The sequence below is a fragment of the Pyrus communis genome, chromosome 7 (genome assembly GCF_963583255.1).
Source record: "Pyrus communis chromosome 7, drPyrComm1.1, whole genome shotgun sequence".
NCBI lineage: Eukaryota > Viridiplantae > Streptophyta > Magnoliopsida > Rosales > Rosaceae > Pyrus > Pyrus communis.
The window spans coordinates 5,373,708-5,394,787 of NC_084809.1; the positions used below are offsets into that span (position 1 = coordinate 5,373,708).

At 39.6% G+C, this 21,080-nt stretch overlaps 2 protein-coding genes across 2 annotated transcripts; both read left to right on the forward strand.

Annotated features, from left to right (window-relative positions):
- The first annotated feature begins 5,121 nt into the window (after positions 1-5,121).
- LOC137740407 (G-type lectin S-receptor-like serine/threonine-protein kinase RKS1) lies at positions 5,122-10,592 on the forward strand. The gene is made up of 8 exons (XM_068480286.1): positions 5,122-6,325; positions 6,441-6,551; positions 6,694-6,860; positions 7,011-7,218; positions 7,357-7,594; positions 7,674-7,824; positions 7,909-8,098; positions 10,477-10,592. Exons 1-8 carry the CDS (start codon positions 5,122-5,124, stop codon positions 10,590-10,592), a joined length of 2,385 nt encoding a protein of 794 aa, XP_068336387.1.
- A 9,479-nt stretch (positions 10,593-20,071) lies between these two features.
- On the forward strand, positions 20,072-20,703 carry LOC137738750 (calcium-binding protein PBP1-like). The gene has a single exon (XM_068478226.1). It carries the CDS (start codon positions 20,167-20,169, stop codon positions 20,536-20,538), a length of 372 nt encoding a protein of 123 aa, XP_068334327.1. The 5' UTR covers positions 20,072-20,166; the 3' UTR covers positions 20,539-20,703.
- Positions 20,704-21,080: the final 377 nt, after the last annotated feature.

Below are 21,080 nucleotides of genomic sequence, written 5' to 3' on the forward strand. Positions count from 1 at the left end.
ATGGTAATCGATCTCCACATGCTTAGTGCGCGCATGAAAGACAGGATTGGAAGCCAAAGAAATTGTAGAGACATTGTCACACCACAGTATAGGGGGATGAGAAAGAGGGAAAGTAATGTCATGGAAAATCTTGCAGATCCATGTAAGTTCTGCAGCAGTAAGTGCAAGAGAGCGATATTCGGCCTCAGTGGAAGAACGGGCAACAGTGGGCTCCTTTTTAGCACTCCAACTGATAAGATTGGAACCGAAGTAGATACAATAGCCAGAAGTAGAGCGACGATCAAAAACACAGCCAGCCCAATCCGCATCAGAGAAAGCGGTGAGCTGCAGAGATCCCTTTTTGAACCAGATGCCTTGATCAATAGTGCCTTTGAGAAACCGAAGAATGCGTTTAACAGCTTGAAAATGAGTGTCACGAGGACAGTGAAGAAACTGACAGACTTGGTTCACAGCAAAGGATAAATCTGGCCGAGTCCAGGTGAGATACTGAAGGGCATCAACGATGGACCGGTACTCCTTTGGATCAGGCAGCAGGGTTCCAATGTGATCTAATTTAGTAGTACCAAGAGGAGTGGCACAAGGCTTGCACCCTTCCATATGCGTCTTGATAAGAAGATCCATAGCGTATTTGCCCTGAGACATGAAAATACCATCAGAGGATCGATGGACTTCAAGACCAAGAAAATAATGGAGAGGTCCTAAGTCCTTAACAGGAAACAGGGTACTGAGCTGTTGAATAAAAGTTTGACACTGAGAGGCATCGGGACCAGTAACAAGTATGTCATCGACATACACCAAGACCATCACCAGAGAAGGAGCAGAGCGCACAAACAAAGAGCAATCAGACTGAGAATTAACAAAACCAAGAGAAAGCAAGGTGTGACCAAGTTTGTCATACCAGGCCCGAGGGGCTTGTTTTAAGCCATAAAGAGATCTATTTAGCTTGCAGACAAAGGAAGGCTTAGAGGCATCAACAAAACCAGGAGGTTGTTGCATAAACACCTCCTCTTTCAGGGAACCATGAAGAAACGCATTACTGATATCCAACTGATGAAGAAACCAATCATTTTGGACAGCAAGGGTTAATAAAATGCGAATGGTGACTGGTTTGGCAACAGGACTGAAGGTTTCTGTAAAATCAAGACCGGCTTGCTGGTGAAATCCCTTGGCTACAAGGCGAGCCTTGTACCGATCAATCGTGCCATCAGGTTTCCTTTTAATCCGGAACACCCATTTGCAGCCCACAATATTGTGGTGAGGAGAGGAAGGAACTAAGGTCCAAGTGCCTGTATTTTGGAGAGCAGCAAATTCATCGGACATGGCTTGAACCCAATGAGTATGTTTAGAGGCCTGGTGGTAAGTGGTAGGCACAAAGGAATCAAGGTTGAGGGGATGTTTAGTGGCAGAAAGAGCTTTGGGTTTGAAAACGCCTGCTTTAGACCGTGTGATCATAGGATGAGAGTTAGTGGGAATAGAAGGCTGAAGAGGAGAAGAAGAATGAGGTGGCAGAGGAAAAGACGGATTAATTGGAGAAGAAGAGGAGGACATATGGGAGGGTGCAGCAGCAACTGGCTGAGATGAAGAGATGATAGAAGAGACTGAAGGGTGCTGAAGAGGAGAAGGAGAGACAGAAGGATGGCGAATGTTAGGAAAAGGAAGGGTGAAGGAAAGAGATGAATCAGAGGCAGTGGAGGATGGCAGGGATGAGGGAGAAAGCTGCCTGGTATCATGAAAGGGAAAATGGTCTTCATGGAACAGGACATGCCGAGAAATATAAAGGCGCTGAGAGTGGAGATCTAAACAGCGATAACCTTTGTGCTGAAGACTGTAACCCAGAAAGACACAATGCTTGCTCTTGCCTTCCAGTTTCGAGGAAGCATAGGGTTTGAGCCAAGGATAGCAGCTGCAGCCAAAAATCTTTAACTTGGAATAATCTGGAGGTTTGTGAAAGAGAAGTTCCCAAGGAGATGTATCCAACCGAGAAATAGGCAGCCGATTAATAAGATACAAAGCAGTGGAAAATGCTTCAACCCAAAATTTGTGTGGAACCCGAGAAGAAACCAAAAGAGTTCTTGCAGTCTCAGTAAGGTGTCGATGCTTCCGTTCAACACATCCATTTTGTTCGGGAGTGTGAGGACAGCTATATTGATGAGAGATGCCATTGCTGGAGAGAAATGAATTGAACACAGAACTGGTGAATTCACCCCCTGAATCAGATCTCAAGTTTTGATTTTATTACCAATCTAGTTCTCAACATAGGCCTTGAAGATGACAAAGAGAGAATAGACCTCAGATTTAGCTTTCATAGGAAACATCCATGTGTATTTAGTAAAATCATCCATAATCAACAAGTAGAATCTGTAACCAGTAACAGAAAGGACTGGAGACGGACCTTAAACATCACAATGGAGTAACTCTAAACTAGTTGAAGTAGAACTAGTGCTAGGAGAAAAAGACAGCTTATGGTTTTTGCCTATGGCACAATCTGTGCAAAAAAAAGATACAGACTTGTCACCAATGGAGGGAAGACACTGCTTATTTAAAACTTTCCGAAACATAGCAGAGGAAGGATGACCAAGTCTGTGATGCCATGTCTTCAACGAAACTTTAGTGGTAAGAAGAGCAGTAGGTGAAGAAGAAGCCGGAGAGAGACCTTGAAGGGGATAGAATCCATCTGTAACTGGCCCTCTAAAAAGCGTCCTCCCCGAAGAGCGATCCTTGATTTCAGAACCATCAGAATCAAGGGTCAAAGAACAGTAGTTATCTTTTAAGAAGTGATAAGCAGAGAGTAAGTTGAATTTCATCATGGGAACATGAAGAATATTATTCAAGCGGAAAGAAGCATGTAGAGTTGTGACAATAGAGTTACCAGTATGATGGATAACCATACCTTGACCATCACCAACATACACCTTGTCGTCGCCAGAATAAGGATGTGGAGACCTAATTGCAGAAATGTCATTAACAATATGAGACGTAGCACCCGAGTCCATCAACCAAGTGGGAGCAGATTGCTTAGAGGTAGTGTGAGCACACATAGCAGCAAGCTTGGCAGGAGGGATTTTGCCGGCAAAAGAATGATTCATCCGGTCATAGCAATCAAGAGCATCATGATCAAATGAATGACAGATCTGGCAAGAAATGCGACCACCAGAATTGGGACGATTTCCAGAGTTGTTGCCACCAAAATCAGTACGACTGCTAGAATTGGATCTGTATTGACCACGATGTCCACCATAATTGTTGAATTGAGGACGATTGTTGAAGTTCTTAGAGAAATTACCACGATGATTGCGCTGAGAGAAATTTCCACGATTACCACGATTGTTGTTGTGAAACCTGGATGGCACAGATGACTGGTGAGCAGCAAAAGCTTGGGGAAAAGGATAGAACTGGGATGGTGTAGGAAGGAGAGGAGGTTGAGACTGCGCAGCAAACGCCTGAAACGGCTCAGAAGCAGGGGAAACCATATTTTTCTTCTTGCGATTCATGAAAACTTCCTTGTTAAGCAACAAGCCATGAAGTTCATCCAGAGTTGTGGTAGAAATCCTGAGCATGAGAGAGTCAATGAATGACTCATACTCATCAGGTAAGCCATTGAGAGTGACAGCAATTAAATCATGATCAGAAACCGGAGCTCCAACAGCCATTAAGGAGTCAGCAAGACCTTTGATGCGCTGAAGATAATCGGAGATAGAAAGATCGCCTTTGTGAACAGAGTGAAGGCGAGAGCGGAGCTGATGAATGTGAGCTGCAGACACACCACCAAATCGATGCTCAAGATTTAACCAGAGATCGCGAGATGAGGTGACACCAACAGTGAACGGAACAATATCCTCAGAGAGAGTAGAATTTAACCAGATCAGGATATTCTGATCTTTCTCATACCACGTTTCGAAGGCAGGATTTGGAACGCCAGTGCTGCAACCAGATTCATCAAGAGTAAACGGCGGCGGGCAAACCTCCGAGCCATCAATAATACCGGTGAGTTTGTAACGACGAAAAATTGGAGCGAATAGAGCTTTCCAGACAAGATAATTGTCACGCTTGAGCTTCGTAGGAACCATACAGCTGATATTCTGAACAGTTATAGAAGAAATTGAAGAAGAAGAAGAATTAGGGTTCATCCCAGTAAAATTGGGGAAAGAAGCCGCAGGAAGAGGAGTAGCAACAACTTCAGGTTGCACAGGAGAAGAAGTCGAAGACGCCATGATCGAAGATCAAAGAACAAATCAAAGAGCGAGGAAGCAACGATCGAAGAACAAATCGATCGAAAAAAAAAAAAATCGCAAGAGAAAGAGGATCGAGAAGCGGTTAGGCAGAGAGGCGGTGATACCATATAAGAAACTGACTCTTCGTATTTCATTACTTAATGTGTAAGAATTACAACTCAATATATATACAGTTCTCTAACAAAGCTTAGTACCTAATTACACATAATTAGGTCTCTAATACAGAGATTAGTTACAAAACTGTTACATCTATAAATGACAGCTGTACAAGCTGTTAGCTATGACTACTTATCCCTTTAAATATTGCAGAGGAATGTCTAACATAACTGCATCATCACATTTATTCATTCACACACACATGAGGGTGTGGTATTTGTTGCCATTGGAGAGAAAGGAGGGAGCTTCTCTCCCTTGCATCATTTCAAACTAAATCTAGCCATTCAATTTCAAACTAAGTCATCATGTAAGATGCTTACAGTTGTCATGAGCTATGAATCAATACAACTAAGACTAAGACTAAGCAAGCTGAGTGTGTGTGTGTGTGTATATATATATACACATACACACACACACACACTCTGTAAACTTATTATTTTTCAGTCAATGGAAAATACTTTTCCAATTACCTTTGACTTAAATGGCTAAATGACCCACATTTCTGATTTGCTGTGAAATTTAATAATTTCAGTGAGTACAAGGCATGATCCACATTTCTGATTTGATGTGAAATTTAAACCATTTCGGTTAGTATAAATTATAGCTTGCGACCGAGGCATTCTCTGAACAAATTTCTTCTTATTCCGCTTCTTCTGTTTTATGTCCCTGACTGGAGATGGAGATGGAGTGGCTCTTAGTTTGTCTTGTTACATTACCATTCTTATACTTTACTATGCCGTCATGTGCCAGCCAACCAACTTTAGTACCAGGGCAATCTGTCGGTCCAAACCAGACCATGATTTCTCCAGCAGGGAACTTCACATTAGGCTTCTTCAGTCCTGAAAATTCTACCAAACACTTCCTTGGTGTCTGGTACAGCAGAATGCCAAAGGCACCAATAGTATGGGTTGCTAACAGAGAATCCCCACTTGATTCTCCGGGTGTTTTCATGTTCCGTGGTGATGGAAATCTCGTTGTGTTGGATTCCATAATGTATGGGAAGGTTATCTGGTCTTCTAATGTATTACCTGGTTCTGCAGCGAATGCCACGAAAGCAATGTTAATGAATAATGGTAACCTTCAAGTGCTGTTTGGAGGAGAAGTTTTGTGGCAGAGCTTTGATCATCCTTCCGACACATTGTTGCCCGGCCAGAGGGTTAGCCAACAAGTGCGTCTGACATCGTGGGCAACAGTAGATGATCCAAAACCTGGAATGTTCAGCGTAGGCATTGATCCAAAAGTTCCCAGGCAGCTAATTACCCGGAAGGGAAATGCTACATATTGGAGAAGTTCCGTTTACTTCAGTACGGAGGTAAACACATACTTTAGAAATCAAAGTGGAGGCTTTTTTTACATTGCTTACAGTTTCGATGCTGATGGTATTTATTTTACTTTTGGTGCGTCGGATAACTCCATAAAACTGAGGGCCGTTTTGAGTCCATCTGGCAAGCTTAATCTGCTGCGCTGGATTGATGAAAGTAAGACGTGGATTGAAGAGTGGGCAGAGCCTACCAATAAATGTGACTTTTATGCTCGATGCGGTCCATATGGTGCCTGTGATAAAAACGGCGATCCATTCTCGTCACAATGCAAGAGTTTGAAGGGTTTCAGGACCGAATTTACAAAACAATGGGCTATGGAGGACTGGCCCGGTGGTTGTGTTCGGGAAAAGGCATTGGCATGTGATAAAGGCGAAGTGTTTTCAATGTTTGAGAAGATGAAACTGCCGGATCATGCTATAATTTTTGTAAATGGGAATATGAGTGAATGTAAATCTGAATGCCTTCAGAACTGCTCTTGCCCAGCTTATGCCTATTCAAAGGTGACAGAAAAAGGTGGTCTAGGATGCTTGACATGGTTTGGTAACTTGACGGATCTTGTCAAGAATCATCATTTTGGGCAAACCATGTATATTCGTGTTCACTGCTCTGATCAAGGTATGTTTGTTTGGTTTCTTTTTCTATTTTCCGTGAGTATGTATTTTGCCTGGAATGGAAATTACTTGGGGCCATCATTTTATTTGTTAAAGAGATCCATTTCTCTTCGTTGCAGGTGGTAAGGGTCATATTCAGCAGCTTGCAATAGCCATAGTCTCGGCAATAGCAGGATCGCTGACAATAATTTTTGGCTATTTCTTGTGGAAGAAAACTTTGAGAAATGGGGGTATAGATAGCGCACACACACAACATCTCTCTCTCTCTCTCTCTCTCTCTCTCTCTTTCTCTCTCTCGTACATGTGCAGTCACCAAATAGCAAACCCGATTCTATCCAAAGAAACGGTGCTCTAACAATAAGTCTCAAACAGGGAGCATCGGAGGAAGGATGAGTGAGGTTGTAAGAAATGTTAGCGCTGAAGGTGGAAGGAATGAAACAGAACTACCACTCTTCAGTTTAAGGAGTATATTAGCTGCTACAAACAACTTCTCTGAATCTAATAAACTCGGAGAGGGAGGATTTGGCCCTGTTTATAAGGTGACCCTTCCAATATGTGCACTAAATGCTAGTACACTATTTGTTCTTCATATTCCTTAATAAGGTTAGAATTAAGTTTAACAATGTTTGAATTAGGTTTCATAACGAGTCTATTGGTTCTCTTATTGCGGTACTTTTCATCCTCTGCAGGGGATTTTGACTGAAAATGAAGTAGCAATAAAAAGGCTGTCAAGAAAGTCAGGGCAAGGACATCAGGAGTTCATGAATGAGTTGAAGCTTATAGCCAAGCTGCAACATACCAATCTCGTTTGGCTCTTGGGTTGCTGTATTGAAGATGAAGAAATGATATCGATCTACGAGTTCATGCCCAATCGAAGTTTGGACAAATTTTTGTTTGGTATATGCTCATCACTTCTAACATTAATTCTTTCATATTGTTTGGAAATCACATTTCATTACCCTTCTGCAAGATCTTTTTCCAACTTTTAAAGAATTTTCACTAAAACCATTTTCCCTCATGGTTTTTGGCAATCAGATCCATCTCAAAAGGAAAAACTGGATTGGGGTAAACGCTTTCGAATTATAGAAGGCGTTGCTCAAGGAGTACTTTATCTCCACAAGTACTCCAGATTGAAAATCATCCACCGGGATCTCAAAGCAAGTAATGTTCTATTGGATGGAACATTGAACCCCAAAATCTCAGACTTTGGAATGGCAAGGATTTTTGGGATCGATCAAATGGAAGCAAATACAAATAGGGTTGTTGGCACATAGTAAGTTGCATGCTTTCCTTTGCGTAGACCTTATGCAATCCCTTGCTGTTGTTGACTCATCTACCTTTAATTCATGCAGCGGCTACATGTCACCAGAATATGCAATGTATGGCTATTTTTCAGAGAAATTGGATGTGTTTAGCTTCGGAGTGTTGCTCTTAGAGATTGTAAGTGGAAGGAAGAATTCTGCTTTTTATTGTTTTGAAGATCCATTTTCTCTTGCTGGATGGGTAAGTAATAGAACCCCTACTTCATATTCCTTATATTTTAAGCCTTGCAAGATTGATGGGTTTGTTTATATGCTAAACCTACAGGCATGGGAATTATGGAATGAAGGTAGAATAATGGAGGTGATTGATGAATCAATAAGGGAAACATGCCGGCCCAATGAAGCTCTGAGATGTATCTATGTAGGGTTTTTGTGTGTCCAAGATGCTCCAACTGATCGACCAACAATGTCTTCTGTAGTTCTTATGTTGGCCAATGAAGCTACATCACTTCCACATATCAATAATGACACGCCCCGACCCCGAGGTCCTAGGGACATCGAGATGGTCACGTGCTGGCCGACACCCGAAGGGTGACGCAAGCCATTTAATTAAACAAAAACTAAGAAAATAAATTAAAGTAAGCAATAAAGGCTAAAAACCCAAATAAAAGTTCTACTTCTAAATATTGAAATTAGGTAAACACACAGAACGTCCAGAGCATAATTCTAATACAGAGTACAAGCAGAACTAAGAATAAAGAAGTGCTATTACAATAAGTGATGAAGCGGAGCGAAAATGACACAAATCACTGGTAGGGGAACGCCTCGTAGCTCAAGTCGTAATCCTCGTTCCTAGGTCCTGAAGGGGGCGCAAAACAAAGGTGAGTGGACCAAGTTTATATATACAGTAATAGTAAAACAGTTATCAACATACTAACCCCCAGGTTTTATGAAAACACAAGTATAGTGAGAAACATAGGTTTTCCGAAATCTAACATGTCGTGCAATGTCTCAAATCATAAATCGCATAAGTAATAAACACTAGTGAATGTCCGATATAACACTTCAGGCCCCATGCCGGCTCCCCGTCTCTGAGCACACAGTCAGAGGAAAATGCACTTCAGGCCCCTTGCCGGCTCCCCGTCTCTGAGCAGGCAGTCAAAGGAAAACACACTTCAGGCCCTATGCCAACACCAAACCGTCGCCCGGGACGGACCGGATCTATCCCTTCGTCCCGTAGCGGAAATGACCACTAGGTAAGTACAAAACCAGTGAACATACATATATTGAAAATCAACTTCATAGTATAAAGTCATCCATCATCTATACTATAAAGAAGTGTTCTAAACATGTTCTAAATATTATATCGTCATCCATCAGATATCATATAAGAACATGGGTTATAGGAAAAATAGTAATACTTCAAACTAGCCTTAGTAAGCATGTTATCTCAAAACGTTTCATAAGACATAATCATAAAGTCATGCTTTTCTGTGTATGCAATTCTACCATTAAAACATGCATTTTCAGAAGGGGTCCACTCACCGTACACCGAGGGTGCAAGCTGTACCAAATAGGAATAACGGAATCATCGCTAAGAATCGCACCTAAACACATAATTGAGTACTTTCAGTCAAATTCTACTCAAACGATTGAATTTGAGAAAACGGACATTGGAAACGGGTTTAGAACGTCGAAATTAGCCTAGGAGGGTCCCCGTACGAAAACATAAAAAGTCAACGGGTCAAAGTCAACATGTCAGAGTCAACGGGTCAAACGGGTTCACGGGTCAACGGGTACGGGTCACGGATCACTGGGTTTTGGATTAGGGTTTTGGGCTTTGGGTAAATGGGTTTAGGTTTTTAGGTGGGTTGGGTTGGGTTGGTTAAAAACAGAAAATGGTTTGGGTTTTGGCTAACAGGCCCGAAGGCCTTAATACAAAGGGGAATGGGTTTTGGGCTGCAACCAAGGCCCTAAGGCCTTTTGGGTTTTTAAAATGAAACAAAATAAAAATAAAAAAGGAAAGGCTTGGGGTTTTGGGCCAGAGACCAAACGGGCCTAAGGCCCGTGGGTGTGTGTGTGGAGAACGGCCCGAAGGCCTGGGTGCGCCGGAGAAGACCACCGGAGCTTCCATAGCTCCGGCCAACGCCAAACACTCGAACTAGACCTCGATCTAGGTACCAAAATGAAGCACTAGAGGAGAGGAGTAGTTTTATACCTTGGGTTCGCCGTGTAACGGCTTGTGGTGGCCGGAAAAGTCCTCGGAACCCACCCAACTCGCCGGAAATTTGGGTGCCTTCACCCGTGCCAAAAACACTCCAAAACCTTGGAAATCAAGAACCCAAACTCAATAACCACATTTAACCAACATCTAACAAGACTAAAAAGGGGAAAACCAAGCTTACCCAACCGGAAAACAAGCTAAAACTCGCCGGAGGTGTTCGTACCCTCTTGGCGCCGTGAGCAAGGGAGAGAGAAAGAGAGAGAGGGATGCAGTTGAACGACGACGATGGTGATGATTTCCTCGCGTAGGTGTAGCTGTGGGTGTAAGTATGTGTGTGTGTCTTTCACGGGGAAGAAGAAGAGAGAAAGGGAGGAGTTTTCGAAAGAAAGGAAAAAGAAGGTGCAGACAAACCAAAAGAAAAGAAAAGAAAAGAAAAGAAAAGAAAAAGAAAAAGAAGAAAGGAGAGATGAGGGACACGGCAGGTGGGGGGGGGGGGACAAAAGAGAAAAAGGGAAGTGGGTTAAGGTGCTGCCACGTGGCAGTCTAGGGTAGAGTAATAATTTAAATTTTCAGATCTTGGTTGTGTGACAAAATGAGGACTAAAGTGATAATTCTATAAATTTTTAGGGAAAATTACAGAATTATCCTTATAAGCAGGGGCGGGTGTAACAAATAAACCTGTTTTTTCAGCAAACAGGAATTACAGCGCTGTTGGTTCTTCTTCTCAAGCACCTAAAAGTTTTTCCAATAATGTAGTCACCATTAGTTTGCCAGAAGCTCGATAGAGGTTCGATATTTACTGTTTCCTTTTCTCTGAACTAAAAACTGTGTAAGAATGTCTCCTTGCTTGTTAAGTGTAATATTTTTCTTTTGGTCAATGCTAGAACTTTGGTGTACTGTTAGTTACTTTCCTAATCAATGTATTGTTTCACCATGTGGAAATTAGTACTTGTTGGTTCATTTTTAATATTAAATAATTTATAATTGTCTACGTGCTTTTTAGAAGAATATTACAATTTTCTTGTAATTTTCCCAACAATTTTAAGAAGATTCAATCATGGAACCTGTACTTGATTTTTGTTTCTTCTAGATTCCTAGACATGCCTATTCCGACAGCGTTCTCTACAATACCATTTTAAACGAAGATGGAAGATTTTTGGGATGAATCAAATTGTAGCATATACCAACAAGGTTGTTGGCACATAGTACAACACAAGTTTTCTTTCGTGTATATATGCGATCGCTAATACTGCTTACTTCTCTGCTATTTCTGTGAGAAATTTGTTGTTTTCAGCTTTGAAGAGTTGTTGCTAAAGAGATCTGGGCCGTTCAAAAGCTTGATTTTGTGTGAAGTGGCCCAAGTGGATCAGTGAGATGAGCTAATGAAGGTTGCATGATTTAAATTGAGTGGTTCGGTTTCTAAGTCTGTTGACTCTGAACACAGAGATCAACAGAGAATCTCAATTCAAATGACCAAATGACTATAGGTCTAGCCCTTACATGTTTACGTTGATTTGAGTCATAATTGTAAATATTTCTGCAGTTCTATTTTAGGTTGAATTATGATTTGTAATTTTTAGGATTTAATATCCTTATCTTTTGTAATTACTTTCCTTGTAAAATACGTCATGTATCTATATATATTGTAAATCCAAGAGAATAAAGTAACAAAGTATTTGACGTATTGGCATCAAGACTTGGTTTCGTTCCGTATATAATTGGTGCGTGTTAGTAGCAGTATCATTTTTTGCGCCGTGCTGCTTGTGTACCGTGTTCAGTTGCTTTACTACAGCTGTTATGTAATTAGTATCTAACAACTACAGCAATCTTGGTTGTCCGGTGTATTGGCTTGTGGCTATGCCGTGTGGATATTTTGCTGCTACCTGGATTGCATCTTGGATTGTGTGTTTTTTGCCTATTGCAGCGTTAATTCTTACTTTAAATTTTTTGGATTTTTTTTTCGTGAATTCTTGCTGTCAGTGGCAAGTTGACCGGTTGCAGTCAGTAAAATTGTTTGGTTGCTGTCCGTGCTTTACTGCTGCTGCATGCTTTACTGTTTTCCATATGCTGTAGTTTCTACCGTGGGCACAGTTCTGTTGCAGCTGTTTGCTGTTTGCAGTCTTGGCAGTCTTGCTCATCTGCTAGTTGTCATCATTCCAGTTGCGGCGCTTAGGCAAGTATTTTGTTGCAAGTAGGTCTTGTGTGCAGTCCTTGTGGAGAGATAAATTTATACATCTCATGTTCGTCTAGATATTGCATACACTGCAAGTGTTGTAAGTTAGTTTATGCACTCATCGAGTGAAGATCACATGCCTGTGGTAATGCAAATTTTGGCATATCTGAAGTCAATGGCAGAACCAGAATTTCGGGTTAGGAGGGGCTTATTGCATATCTAAAGAAAATGCTACAACACCACCAACAACCCCTGCTCTGCAACAATGCTACAACTGACCGTAATGTACTGATGAAATGGAGTGAAAATGTTTAAACTCTAGGAGAACCAGCACCATGTGAAAATGTTTAAACTCAGGAGAACCAGCTCTCTCTCACCTACTTCCTCTCTCTCCCTTTGGTTGGGGTCCTAATCCCATGAAAAATCTATGGAAAACAGAAGGATAACTCTAATTTCTTTTCCAATGGAAAAAAAATGTTAGGTAGGCCAGGACCATTATGGTCCATTCATGGCTTTGCCCTTATTTGAAGTTTGCACCCAATAAGAAATACTTTATGGAAAACATGGGCATTTAAAGGTTGAGGGGGATGACAATGTTATTGACTGACGGTCTATATTTGGGTATTTTAATTTTTACGTTTGTTGGACATAATTTGGTTACGTGGTGTAGTAAGAAGCAGAAAGTGGTGTCAAGGTCATCTGCGGAAGCTAAGTAGAGAGATATGGCACACGAAATATGTAAACATCTTTAGTTACGTAAACTTTTGAGGTGTCTTCGTTTTGAACGAAATGAAACCATGGAGTTATATTGTGACAATAAATCTTCAAGGTAGATAGCTGAGAATCCGATACAACATGATCAAACAATGTGAAGGTTGATCAACACTTTGTCAAAGAAATCTTGAAAGGAAAGATTGTGTCTATACCGTTGATCGACACTTTGTCAAGAAAAATCTTGAAAGGAAGATTGTGCCTATAACGTTTGTGAAATTATCAGAAAGATGGGCCAAAAATGCCTTCTTCCAACAACATCAATATTGTCCCTAACTTGGTTATCATTTGCACAATTCGTCAATTGTGAGGTTTGATCACAAAATGTCTCGATATTAGTTGAAATGTGATTAGAATATTTAAACTCTATTTTCTCACAGGTACCGATGATGTTGGATATTTCAACCGTTTGCACATATTTTTCCTCACTAGGACTCACTATTGCCACATGGCCAGTGGATGTAGGTGAACTACTCAAATCCCTTGGGTTATGTGTGTGAATGCAATCTTAGTAAAACCCTAACATCTTTGACTTTGACCCGCTCTAAGTCCTTCGATGACCATGGTAAAAATCATACGTCAACTTTTGATGGCGTTTGTGAGAATAGACGTAAGAATTCAAGTCGGTTTCTTTCTTTCAATCTCTCAAATTCTTCTTACTGTAAAATCACATAAAACCACCTCCAAAATCAATTTCCGGTCCAACTAGCTTATGAGAATTTTGGTGTTTCCAGAAAATATATGTAGGTAATTTGGGTATGAAAAATTTGATATCGATTCACCCTTGTCCAACCCGACCTTCTCCCTCCGGAATTCAATTTCTTCAATATCAAAAATTGGTCTCCTAATTTTATGTGGGACCCGTACTACTGTTCATTCTACTTTGGTTGATAAACAAATTTTGAGTAATTCGGAATTGGAATAAGTCTCATTCCAGCCATTCTCTTTCCTTTCCGTATATGTAAACACGAGCCTGTAATAATAGGTATATTTGATGTTTTTTGTGCCACCGTGGAAGGTGATCAAACTCACTTTGAACTTATGAGGCTGGCGGACTCGGATTGTCTTTATTAAATTGATGTCACTACTGACAGCAGGAGGTGATAATAGGTATATTTTTCATTGTATCACTCATATTTCTGGCATAACAAAAAATTTTCCATTACTTCAAATGATTGGTGGACTCAGATTGTCAATTAAATTGCTGTCATTACTGACATTTTGGACTAAAATATTTTTACAAGTTTAGAACACATGATGCTGGGTACGTACTTTCCCTAGATTTTGGAAATTAAGAGAAATTTCCACCTTGTTATATGGTATAACACAATCCCAAAGAACTCGAAAGTATGGGTTGGCAACAGAGAGTTCCCACTTGATTCTCCGGGTGTTTTAAAGCTTAGCGGTGATGGAAATCTTGTGGTGTTGGATAGGATGACTATAAAACTAGTTATCTGGTCGTCTAATGCATCAGTATCAGCTTCTGCAATGATTGCCACAACTGCTGCACCAATGGAAAGTGGAATCCTTCACCTTAATATTTGGAGTGGACATTTTGTGGCAGAGCTTCGAACATCCCTCTGACACATTATTGCCTAACGTGAAGCTTAGTCTGTACAAAAGAACAAGTCAACAAGCACGTCTGACATCGTGGGCAGCATGAACCTGGGAATTGCTCAATGCTCACCACCTTATTTATCACCGTTAGATGAGTTTGAATTTTGAGATTTGTACTTATTAGAGAACATCCTTCTTTGAACTTCACAATTCTTATGTGAATGTGTCGTAACTTCAAGGCTTCAATCGTGCTTCACGTACAACTATTATTATTTCAGAAAATGATCGTGCTTCGCGACATATGTTGGCCTGTTTGAGGTGCGTTTTCAAAAGTAAAACACTTATTTATTCCTCATACTCTATTTGCCTGGGCTTCTTTTTGTCTGTCAATTCTTAAATCATTACATATTTTAGAGCATTATATGAACACATTGTAGATCAATTAATATGTTAGAAGAAACTGTTAGCTAGTTAGTCAATAGGGAGGGGTTTTGTTTTGTTTGGGAAATGCGGTATTCTAAACTACTCTATTTACGGAAAAGGGAGTTCAAGATCGGATGAAATGAGGTTAGCACAGTCACAATTATGTCCTCGTTAGTAGATTGATCTCATATTCTCTCATGGAATGGAGGTGATTAACGAATCCGTAAGGGAAACATGGTGGCCTGGTGAAGCTTTAGTGTATCCATGTAGGGTTTTGTGTGTTCAACAAGCTCCAGAGATGGACCAACAATGTCTTCTATAATTCGCATGCTGCATCTCTTCCACCCTACAAAGCACCTGCTTTTGCAACACAGGAATTCCAGTGTTGCTAATTCTTCTTCTTAAACTTCTACAAGTTTATCCAATATAGTCACCATTAGTTTGCCAGAAGGTTGATAAAAGTTTCGAAATTAGAATTTGGGAATGTGTAAATGTATACTATGGGAGGACTTCCTCTTTGGTCTTCATATAATTTTTATTATTTCGGCAAGTGAGCGTGAATCAAATGAATACCTGCGAAGGTTCAATTAGGTATGACATTTAGACTGACAGAAGCATGGAAAGAGCTAGAGGAAGAACAACATTTTTTTTATATATATAAAAGGCATATTTGTCGATTTACTCCCTGAACTTGTATGGAGCTGCCAATTCCCCCTTGAACTTTTATAATTAAGCAATTTCCCCCTTGAACTATAATTTTAGCCGATTACCTCTTGAACTTTTGTAAATAGCCAATTTTCCATCCATCTTGATCACGGAAACAACACATGACAACTGTATGACGGCAAAAAGGATGAAAAACTGAATGAAAGTTTTTTAAAATCTAACCCCAGGGGAAATTGGCTATTTATAAAAGTTCAAAGGGGTAATCGGCTAAAATTCAAGTTCAAGGGGAAAATTGGCTAATTAAAAAAGTTCAAGGAGGTAATCGACTAAAATTAAAGTTCGGGGGGGGGGGGGGGGAATTGACAACTGCATACAAGTTCAAGAGACAAATCAACAAACACCTCTTTATAAAATCATGAGCTAAAACTGATTGGAATTGTGTTTTTTCGTACATGATTTGCTGTGACACATAATGGCAGCTAATTAAGTGAACCAAGTAACTCAAGGAGTACTACCTTATATATCAAACTATGTGTCCACAAGTAGGTAAAGAACTTATACCTGTTGTGAAGTCTTTGGATCAATGTCTACTCGCATTGTCCTCTACACATAGTACACCAGGAGATTAGACCAACAAGGACTATTCTTGGGACGCTCTATGGAACTTGAAGGTTCTCGCTAAGTATTTTAGTTGTCTCTAGGTTTCACCTCAACAAGTCCTCAGGAAATGGGAATCTGATAATTTCAAAATAAGAAAAAGTAAGGAAAGGGAATTGGATTAACACCTATTCGTTTTCTTTTCATTCCCATTACTAATAAGTACACGAGCTCTTAGTACTGTTCTTCTCTCTTCTCTAAAGCTCACATAGACGTTACGCAACTAATGAGTCACATAACTTGGTGTAGTTTTGAGCCATCTTCTCTAAGCTCTTATGTCAATTCAATTAGGCTCAACTGCTTACCTAAAAACTTTAGTAGTGAAAGATTAATAAAATTGAAGTTTTGATATTTGGACTGCTAGAAGCTTTGTAAGAGCAGTGAATAACGAGGTGAGTAGGCCTCCCACGGTCTGAACGTGGATTGTAAGGAAACAGAAGAGGAAGAATAGGTAACAACTGTGGCAGGCCAAAAAAGTGAGTATGTGGTGGATGAGGAAAGTCATACCCATGTCTAAGACACATATATATACCCCAAAGAGCAATGGGCTACTCAGTATTATTTGTTTTTTTTCTTTCTTTCAATTATTGTTTCTCGCATAAACGGCAACATGTGTACAAATTATACACAAGAACTGTTGAATATAATATTATGAGGTATGATGGAGATACAATTTTATACTTGCTAAAGTAATAGTTCGTGTAAGTGCTAGAATCAAAGTGCATTTTTGCTTACCGTTCTCAAATTGTGAGAATGTTCATCGCTCTACTTATTATTAACAGTGACAAATAAAGTAGTAAGCATCACTTGAGGGTAATGTGCAAAAATATTCTCAAGAATCATCGACCTTTTCCTTCTTTACGCAAAAAGTGGGAAGCTATACATGAATTCTCTAGTAGATAAATATGGAAAGGAGGTAATTACAATCTCATTTTCACGAGGACGTCAATGGGTAAACTTAACGTTATCCTGACATCGAATTATTCATATAATATTTGTATTATTAATACGAAACATATTATATTCACAATAATGTAAGAAGGTGTTTGTTTGCCCTCATTAAATGTCATTGGACTAGACTGGACTAACTATTAGTCTAGTCCTGTGTTTGATATCATGCGAGACTAGTGTTAATGAGATTAGCCCGAACTTGCCTAGACTAAAGGCATCACTAAAGGTTCTTAGCGGGAGTCCCCGAAAACCATGGGACTAGCTAAGAACTGCCTCTCTCTACTCTCTGTTTCACTCTCTCCTACTCTCTCCCTCACTCCTTGCCTAGAACCTAGAATCATGAGACCTCATATATGCTTTTCTCGTGCACATCTCGAGTTTATCGCCGAGCACGCTATCGAAAGGCAGTGCTTCTCCTACACTCAGATCCTCGGCTTCCCCAACTCCCAATATCGCTCTCGACCATCACCTTCATCCGTTGGGACATCGTCGGCAAACTCCACAATGCCAGCCAAAACCCAGAAACAAAAAATACCAATCTGCCAAAACCCAAATGAAATCCAGAAGCTTGTGAAAAATCTAGAAAAAAAAAACCTATATGACAAATCAGAAGCCTTTTTTTAGAATGAATGAAAAAAATGGAATTTGATGATGAGGGAGAAAGTGGTGAAAAAGAATGGAATTTGGTGATGAGGGAGAAAGTAAAAAGAGAGTCAGAGAGGCAGTTGGACAGGAAGAAGTAAAAAATGAAGAGCATGCAAGAGAGAGAGGGTGTTCTAGAAAGGTAAAAGAAGAAAAGAAAAAGAAATAAAATGTAAAAGATAGAATTAAATATTATTATTTTTATTATTTTAGTTCTTAATTCAATACTACACCAAACGCTTTACTAAGTTAGTCCAGATTAGTTTAATCTAAGCTAGCTCAGCTTAGTCCCTAAAATTAATCTAGTCCGAATTAGTCCGGTTCAACAAACGCACCCTAAAGTTATTCTCTATTTTCCACATACTACCTTTCAATATTTTATACTCTTGCTGATAATAAGTTGCAGGTGTAGAAAAACCTTCTAAACTAAGCAAAGTGGGATGAGATTCTTAACACCAACGTGCGACCATTTCTTATATGTGGAACAAATTAAAGCCTATTTGAATGGAATATGTTTCATATCTATAAGTAACACTTTTTGGCACGTATATTTTCCGGGAAAGAGAACGACCGACCTTAAGCCCAACCAGAAAAGAGGTTGGTTTTTTTTTAATTTTTCAGCCCTTGACCAACTTTTCATGTTCATTGCATGTGAACATGTTCAAAACTAGTTAAGTTATGTAAACCAACTTCCATCCAATGTGGTGAAAATCAAAGGGCTCATAATCTGAAGTCTAAGTCATCCAACAAGTGGTGAAAGTCAAAATTGGAGGTAAATTCCAAGGGAAACTACTGATGATGTCCATCGCATGTGCCCCTCATTGTCCGTTGCAAATGGGATTAACATATTTTAACCACCCCCATTTCATGGTTAGTACAATTTATTATCTTAATTATTATTTACACATCATTTCTGTAAAATTTCAATCAAATTGATCATCATTTAGTCATTTATCTATATATATATATATATATATATGTATATATGTGTGTGTGTGTATGTGCGCGCACTTATGCATCAAACAATGTAATATTTTTGTGATGAAACATCTATTTGTTTATACGTACGAATGATCAAATAATTAATATTTTATTTGATTATTTTTTGTACAGATGATTTATCTTTAGATTATTAAGAAAACGAATAGATTATGAAATTTGTAAGGTTAAAATATACTAATCACGTTTGACTGCATAAAGAAATACACCTATATGGAGTCGATGTAAGTAAATTCCAAATACAAATATCCTAGTAGATAAGATGTTAAATTTCCACCAACACATCCTCAGTTCCAAATTCCCCTTCTCTACGTTATTGTAATAGGTTTGAACCCTCTTATTCCTTAATAATCATAAATTCTTAATTTTTTTTTTTTAGAAAGCACAAAATGCCCCAAAAGTTTCTTCAAAAGTATAAAAACTGAAACAATGCCCCCTAATAGGTGGGAGAGAAGTGAGAGAAGGGAATTTCTAATTTTCTACTGGAACCCAACAACCTGTTTCTACCCGAACACAAAAAAATTTATTATTATTTTTTTTAATTTCTAATTCACCATTTGATTAAAACTGAAAAATGAAGAAACAAAACCAAAATCTCTTTCCACACGAGTAGTTCTCTTCCACCTCAAACCAATGGAAGATTCACGGGTGATTCTCCATGGAAACTTCAAATCCAATTCTTTTAGCATCACAACTGCGTTCCATGCCACCCCATTCGGTTTTCACTAGTTTTGACTTTAAAATGTACATACAACAAAAATGATCCCTCTTCATCTCAACACCTTCCTCGTCGACGACTCCACTTTCCCTTCTCCATTGTAGAGGCAGTCGTGGTTCTCCACATCACTGACTTTGAACCACTCGGAAACTTTATAGGCCTCCGATGTCGGCGTTATGGTTGAAGAGAGTGAGAAATAGAGGAGGGAGAAAATATGGAAGAGAAGGAGGTGTGGTTAAGAGACTCCGACGACAAGAGATTCACCGACGTCAATGAAGGGGACGTCGGATAGTGGTGGGCATCAAGGTGGGGGGCAGATATATGGATTCATGTACTTTTAATTTACTTTTACTTTTCAAATCAATATAGGATCCAAATGGAGAATTCAATGGTGAAAATATTTACGTTGGGTGTGATGATAAGATAATTGGTTGAATAAAAATTTTCGAGAAAGAATGGCACCAACTTTGTACAATGACAGAATTACCCTTGACAAGTTTCTGAGAAATAGATGAGGCAACTGCTGGCCCTTGCGGTTGCATAGAATCAAAGCGGACCAGCAATTTATCCACTGTTCCATTGCTGTCATCCGTAGGGAGACCACAACTCTCCTCTTTCCAAGAACCCCTTTCCAATTTCCACCCTCCTTCCCTTGTCTTTTATAATATAAATCCCTCCACTCCCCTTCCATGTTTTCCTCACACAACCAAAACCCCACATCTCATTTCTCTCTCCAAAACCCAATACATCAGAGAAAGAGCTTATCTCATTTTTAATCCCACAAGATTATCAATCATCACCAATGGCAGGAGTTGGAAAGAGGGCTGCTGACGATTTTGAAGACTTGCTGCCGGTGATGGCGGATAAGCTCGGCGGCAAGGGGCTGATAAGAGAGCTGTGCAACGGGTTTCAGCTGCTGATGGACAAGGACAAAGGGGTCATTACGCTGGAGAGCTTGAGGAGGAACTCTGCCCTGCTTGGTCTGCAGAACTTTAGAGAAGATGAGCTTGTGAGCATGGTGAGGGAAGGTGACATGGACGGTGATGGTGCTCTGAACCAGATGGAGTTTTGCGTTTTGATGTTCAGACTGAGTCCTGAGTTGATGGAAGAGTCTTGGATTTGGCTTGAGCAGGCCATGCAAGAGGAGTTTAGTGATGATAACAAGAGACCCTAATTTCTTGATCAATTTTGATTTGTTAGTTGATCAAGGAGAAGTTTTACTTTTACTTGGGTTAGGTGCATGTTTTTTATTTCGTGGTTTTACTTTCAACGTCATTCGTCCAGAAAAAGTCAAATTTGGAAAATACAGAGAAATAACACCTTCTTTTAGTTGTAATTCTTGGACTTGATAAATATTCTTATTTGCATATCAATTCTTTCTTTTTTAACATAGAAGAATTTCTACAGATTCTTAAATCATACATATCAAAATTAAGCCAAAGTACAACTTCATTAGAAAAATCATATAACCAAATACATGAGTAATTATATTTGTGATCTAAATTAGTTGTTGTCATATTGATTTTCCTCTAAGTATGCTGAAATGTTATATTGAAATTTCTACAGATTCTTAATTCTATTCCCCTCGTACTGCCGAGGTTTTCCACCAAAAAAAAAAAAAAAAAGTGGACTCTCCACGGACCAATTTTCTGAATTCTGATCTTTGACCTCGTTACTACAAAAAGTTTCATTTCACATGACCTATACCGGCAGGAA

Bases quoted from the DNA above. Each gene is read 5' to 3' on its own strand.
- LOC137740407 (XM_068480286.1), top strand. From the start codon at position 5,122: ATGCCGTCATGTGCCAGCCAACCAACTTTAGTACCAGGGCAATCTGTC. The intron at 6,326-6,440 runs GTATGTTTGTTT...TCTTCGTTGCAG, and splicing joins TGTTCACTGCTCTGATCAAG to GTGGTAAGGGTCATATTCAG. The intron at 6,861-7,010 runs GTGACCCTTCCA...CATCCTCTGCAG, and splicing joins GATTTGGCCCTGTTTATAAG to GGGATTTTGACTGAAAATGA.
- LOC137738750 (XM_068478226.1), top strand. From the start codon at position 20,167: ATGGCAGGAGTTGGAAAGAGGGCTGCTGACGATTTTGAAGACTTGCTG.